General features: G+C 55.5%; 1 protein-coding gene across 2 annotated transcripts; it reads right to left on the bottom strand.

Annotated features, from left to right (window-relative positions):
* Positions 1-920: 920 nt before the first annotated feature.
* Pnma6a (PNMA family member 6A) lies at positions 921-4,955 on the bottom strand. Of its 2 annotated transcripts, none has more exons than XM_045140022.1 (2): positions 4,777-4,955; positions 921-4,478 (listed from the first exon to the last, which is right to left on the bottom strand). In XM_045140022.1, the coding sequence occupies exon 2, from the start codon at positions 4,408-4,410 to the stop codon at positions 2,950-2,952; it is 1,461 nt and encodes a 486-aa protein (XP_044995957.1). In that variant the 5' UTR covers positions 4,411-4,478; positions 4,777-4,955; the 3' UTR covers positions 921-2,949. The 2 variants fall into 2 exon arrangements, with proteins under 2 accessions (XP_044995957.1, XP_044995958.1); XM_045140023.1 differs by having other exon boundaries at positions 921-4,474.
* Between the last annotated feature and the right edge of the window lie 552 nt (positions 4,956-5,507).

The following is a 5,507-nucleotide window of genomic DNA, read 5'->3' as shown; positions in this document are numbered from 1 at the left end:
TTGGAAAGAAGGGATTCAGTAGAGGGGCAGAGGCCAGAGGAGTAGTGGTGGAGGGGATTATGATCATAGTGTATTGTGTATATTTATGGAAGTTGTCAATAAAATGTCTTTTAAGTAGTCCAAATTTGTTGTTTGCCTCTTTTCTGAATTCTTTCCTTGATGGTGAAAAGAACTTGGAATACTGGGTAAATGTTTCAATCTGCTCCATCTTTTTAAAAAAATATTTAATTTCCTTATTTAAGGGAATTGAGAGAAAGTACATGCCAAGGTCTCTTGCCACTGCAAACAAACTCCAGATGCATGTGCCACTTTGTGAATATGGCTATTCATGGGGACTTGGGAATTGAACCTGGGTTGCAGGTTTTGCAAGCAAGCACCTTTAACTGCTGAGTCACCTCCCCAACCCCAATCTGCTCCATATTTGATGCCAGCCTGGAAATGTCATGGCTCTGCTGTCTGCAGCAGTCATCCTGTGTGGCTATGTTACCAGATCTAGCCACAGAATCTCGAATCTGGCTCATCAGCTGCTTTGAAGACTGTGTCCTTCATTCCTACTGTGGGATAATCAGAAGCCCTGTTCATTGAATTGAAGCTGGAGAGTGCTTGTGGGCATACACTGGGTGAAGCTGGGGACCACTACACTTTTGGATCAATATTACCAAGGACTCACTGGACCCAAAGTAGGAAGGGACCCCTTCACAAGATAACCCAGACTGATACCATCCCAGACCTGCTCCCAGGACATGGGGATGAGACCTCTCCAAGCTGTCTAAGACTCAGGATAGAGTCTCATTATCTTCCCTTTGTCTTCTCCCTCAGGAACAGACATATGGAAACCTTGGCCTATCTGCTGCTCTATGGGCAACACCGTGTATCAGTTAACTTCTCATTGATGTGACAAAATACCCAACCAGGAGCAATTGATGGAAGGAAAAGAATTTATTTTAGCTTACATTTCCAAAGGGTAAAGTCCACCATGGTGGAGAAAGCATGGCAGGTGCAGAAAGTCAGCAGGACATCATCATACCAGCGAGGAGGAAGTAGAGAGAAGTCCAGGAACTCAGTCCATGGGATGGAACCATCCACAGTTAGGGAGAGTCCTCCCACCTCAACTAACCTAATCTAGAAAATCCCTCCTAGGCTTAACAATAGATTTGTGTCCATAGTTATACTAAATACTGTCAGATTACCAATTGGAACTTAACCATATACACCCTACCTACCAACACACCACAGGGTTAGCATGTAGCCTATGTGGACAGAATAGGACTGGCTACCTGTTGGCTGGGTGGGGATCTGACTACATGCACCAGCCATGTGAGCATGACCTTGTGGCCTTCTTTGTGGCACTGGGAAAGCACAGCTGGCCTACCAACCCTTCTGGAAGCACTTAGCCCCCACTGCATTGGAGGGATCCTGGAGCCATAGGTCCTATGAGCTAGCCTATGCCCTTCTTTGAACTCATATCTCACTTATACCTAGACACCCATGGAATCTTATTGCCTTGGGCAGGCAGGCAACCACAGTCTTCTACACCAATGAGCAACCGGTCATCCTGCTCCTGCCCACCCACCCAGGGGTCCCCACAGCTGTTAATTGGGACCTGCCCAGCAAATACAGCAGCTCAACCCCAATAGAAATGAGACTCAGCTGGAACATCCTTGGAATTTATTGAACAGAAACTTTTACTGGAACCATTGAAGGGAGGAGGGTGACAGCAACAACAAAGAAATACACCACAGCCATTAAAGGCCACAGGTCCCGGGCCACCCTCCTCCTGAAGCTCCTGACAAGCTTCTTCTAAGCTCTCCCTTTCTGAGGGCTCTAGATCTGTCTCTTGCCAAGACCATGACTTATGGCAATGCCCTCACACTTCAAAGAACCCTCTCCAGAAATCGATAGCTATGGGGTGGCCCTACCCTATCATTGGAACAGGACACTCAGGGGACACTGGGAAAATGACAAGGAACATGCCACCAAACAGAGGGAAGAGAGTCACAAGTAATAACAGGAGTGGAATATCAGCGCAAGATCCCCAGGCTCCCAACCATCTCAGTCTAGGTCTTCCTGCCTGTCCCAGGCCACCGCAGTCAGTCACAGGGTAAGTATCAACCAGTTCCTGGTGTGGTCCATCCTTCCTGCTGGTTCTGGCTCCGAGGATGAGCTGGTGTCTCTGGGGAGGAACTGCTCAGGTAAGAGTACAGGCGTCTACAGGAGAACAAGCAGCATGGGGCTGGCCTTGGTCTATACCAAGAAAGCAGAAGAGAGCTCAAGACACTGGGCAGGAGAGGAGCAAGCAGAGCTTTGGCTGGCACAAAAGCTCATAACACAGGCCTGAGTGCAGAGGTAGCTTACTGGTGGCCAGGGCCTCTGCTTTCCCAAGATTGACACACAGCTCACGGCCTTGCACAGGAGCAATGACTGAGTACAAGTGTGGGGGTGGGGGCTCACTGGACAGTCGAGTCACAAGAGAAGGGGTGGGGTTCCCAGGGCAGGGAGCAGCCTGCCTGAGGATGATGAATGGAGGGTGAGTGGGCTCCCAGATTGGGAAAGCCAGGCAGGACACTTGAAAGGGCCTCTTTCCCCCAAATATCTCTCAGCTGAGGGCAGGTGGCAGACACGTCTCTGGTTGGGGCTGGCCCCTCAGCAATGCTTCCAGGCTGGCCTCCTGAGTCATCAGGGTTTGAGGCTGGACCTAGAGGCGATGCTGTCATGGGGTGGGGTGCCTCTCCTGGGCCCTTTTGGTGTCAAAAGTGTTCATCCAGGTCACTTGACAGTGCTGCTGGCAGTAGCCAGCGTCACTTGGGGAAGTATATATGTAAGGGAGAGAGGGGACAAGGGCTTGCTTTTAGATTGCACAGGCCTTTCCCTACTGACTGTTCCCCTGTGGGTTGGCAAGGGAGCCCTGCCCTTGCCTCTCCTGCTTCCAAGGCCCTGTGTCTTCTGGACTTATTTATGTCCTCCCAGGGGTGAATTTGGCGTGACTGGCCTCACCTGCCCCAGGATATCCTCTGGGGCAGGCTCCTCTGCCTCCTGCTCTCTGTCCTGTGAGAAGGTGTCTGGCACCCAGCCAGGCCCTCCTGGGCACTCCCCAGAAGCACAGATCACTGGATCTGGGGTGGGTCCCCCAGGGGCCTCATTGGGTGTTGCCTGTCTTGGGCCTGCAGGGGCATGGTCATGACTGTGATCTTCCTCCTCCTGCAGCTCCTCCTCTTCCTCCTGCAGCTCCTCCTCTTCCTCCTGCTGCTCCTCCACCTCCTCCTGTTGCTCCTCCACCTCCTCCTGTTGCTCCTCCACCTCCTCCTCTTCCTCCTTCTCCACATTCTCATCTTCTGCGTTAACACTGGGTCTGCTATCAGCCTGGATGTGATCTGGGACACCAGCTCCTTCCTCCACTTGGGCTCTCATACTCCTCCTAGCTAGACTGGCCTCCCAAGCTTCAGACTCCCGAACCAGCCCCAGCATCTCCAGGAAAGTTGGAAATTCCCCGGCCACCCTCAGCTTTCTCAATGCTTCATTCAGAGGCTCAGTCACATTGGCCCTGGTAAGCAACTGCCTCAGGCGGACATGGTCAGCAGAGACTCTGTCCAAGGCCCCCTTCTGGATGGCTTTTTGCAGTAGGACCTCCAACCGCAACAGGAAGGCAGAGAGCAGCTCCCCGGACTGCTGCTGAGCAGTCAGGCACTTCACCTGGATTGTGGTCTGCGACTCCTGATCTCCAAACACCTGGGTCAGGGCCTCCAGACAGTCCTGTGCCGTCCTGGCTGGGTTCTCAGCTAGCAGCCCATGCACAAGATGCAGTGCTGTCCCTCGCAAGCCTTCCAGCAACCTCCTCCTTTTCTCCCTCTCTGGGACCCCCTGCCATACCTGAAACATGTCAGTTGTGTGGTCTAGCCAGGTCTCAAAGGACTCTTCCTCAGGGGCTGGCTGGTCCTGCCCAGAAAACATACCCAGACGCTGGTACCTCATGGACTCCACCCAGGGCCTGATTGCCTGACTGAATGACTGCAGCCAGCACCCCCCGGGCTGCCCCGAACTCAAAGCACCAGCCTCGCTCTCCATTGTCTGGCCCTGCTGCTCGGGGGAGTGAAATGCAGGGCTGAGAAGTTCCTCGCCTGCGCAATGGGGCACACAGACCACATTCCAGGGGCCCCCGGTGCCTGGGATTTCCCTTGGGACCAAAGCATAGTCGACTTCCTGGTCAAGCTCGACCAGGACCGCGTTGGCATTATCCTCCTCCCGAAACGCTTTGCCAAGAACGGTAAAATGACCCATAGGCCACAGAGCGGCGTCCAGGGACTCCCGGAATTCGGTTTCATCACAGTCCTCCGGGACGCCCAGAATGAGCAGGCCTCTGCGAGCGCTGACGCCCATCCACCTGCACCAGTCCTCTAGCATCGTCAACGCCATCACCTGGAATTTCGGCCCACGCAGGGCTCACAGTGGGGGGCAGGAAAAGGTTCCCAGAGCAGACCTGGCTGGCACAAGGAGAAACGAGCTGGGACCAGAGCCTAGGACCCAGGGAGACCAGCTCAGGTCTCCAGGGCCTGTGAATGAGAACGGGGCTAGGGCGAGGTTAATGTCCACCTCCCACACCCCAAAGCCATGCAGGTCCCAGCCGCCACCCGTGGCCACGCCTCTGCAGCCAGACCTGACGCCGACCCACCGACCCACCGATCCCCGTGGGTGCCGCGCTCCCCGTCGGCCTCGGCTCCCTCCCCACCCGAAGGCGGCAGCAGTCAGGCCCCTGGCTACTGGGTCCCCGCGGTCTGGTACCTTCTCCTGGGTCAAGTCGTTCCTTGTCCTGGTCCCCAAGGCGAGATCTCAGGGCTGCGCCGCGGGCTGAAGGGGTTGACGCCGCTTCGTAGGGAGTGTCTGTAGCCGGCCCTGGTCCTCTGGTACCTGCACGTGGGGAAGGCGAGTGCGCCCGCGCCGGCTCGCCGAGACTCTGCAGTGCGGACTCGGGGCGGGGGCGCGGTGGCGCGGAGGCGCGGAGGCGGTGGAACTCGGACCCTCCGCGTCGTTGCCCAGGAGACTGCTGGGCCATTGGTGCCCGTGGGTCACGCGACAGGCCTATAGCCCTGGCCTCCAGCAGCTGGGGACCATGAGTGACATCACCTGCTGCTCACCATCACACCCCCCCCCCCGCCGTGTCCTGAAAACACACCCACGCCCCAGTCCAGGGGACTTCTTCCCAGTGACTGCAAGTCAGTGTCCAGAGTCTACCCCAACAGGTCCCTTATCTGGGATCCAAACCAGCCAGCTTGCCTTCTCATTGTGCCTTTGTGGATATGCTGTGGGGGGGGGTGTCAGTCAGAGGGAGGAAGGGTCTGCACCAGAGACCCACAGAAGCCTCCCTGAGGTGCTCCCAGTAGCACTGACTTCTGAACAGGGCTAAGGAGCGGGGGCTCTGGTGCCTCTTCCCCCTCTGAGTGCCAACTCAGCAATGGTTCAGGAGCTGGGCTCAGCTGTGATTCCAACAGACTAGATGCCAGAGTGCTCACAGC

Source organism: Jaculus jaculus, chromosome X (assembly GCF_020740685.1).
Source record: "Jaculus jaculus isolate mJacJac1 chromosome X, mJacJac1.mat.Y.cur, whole genome shotgun sequence".
Lineage (NCBI taxonomy): Eukaryota > Metazoa > Chordata > Mammalia > Rodentia > Dipodidae > Jaculus > Jaculus jaculus.
Note: the sequence above shows the minus strand (reverse complement) of the source record. Positions and strands in the feature narration are given on the sequence as shown.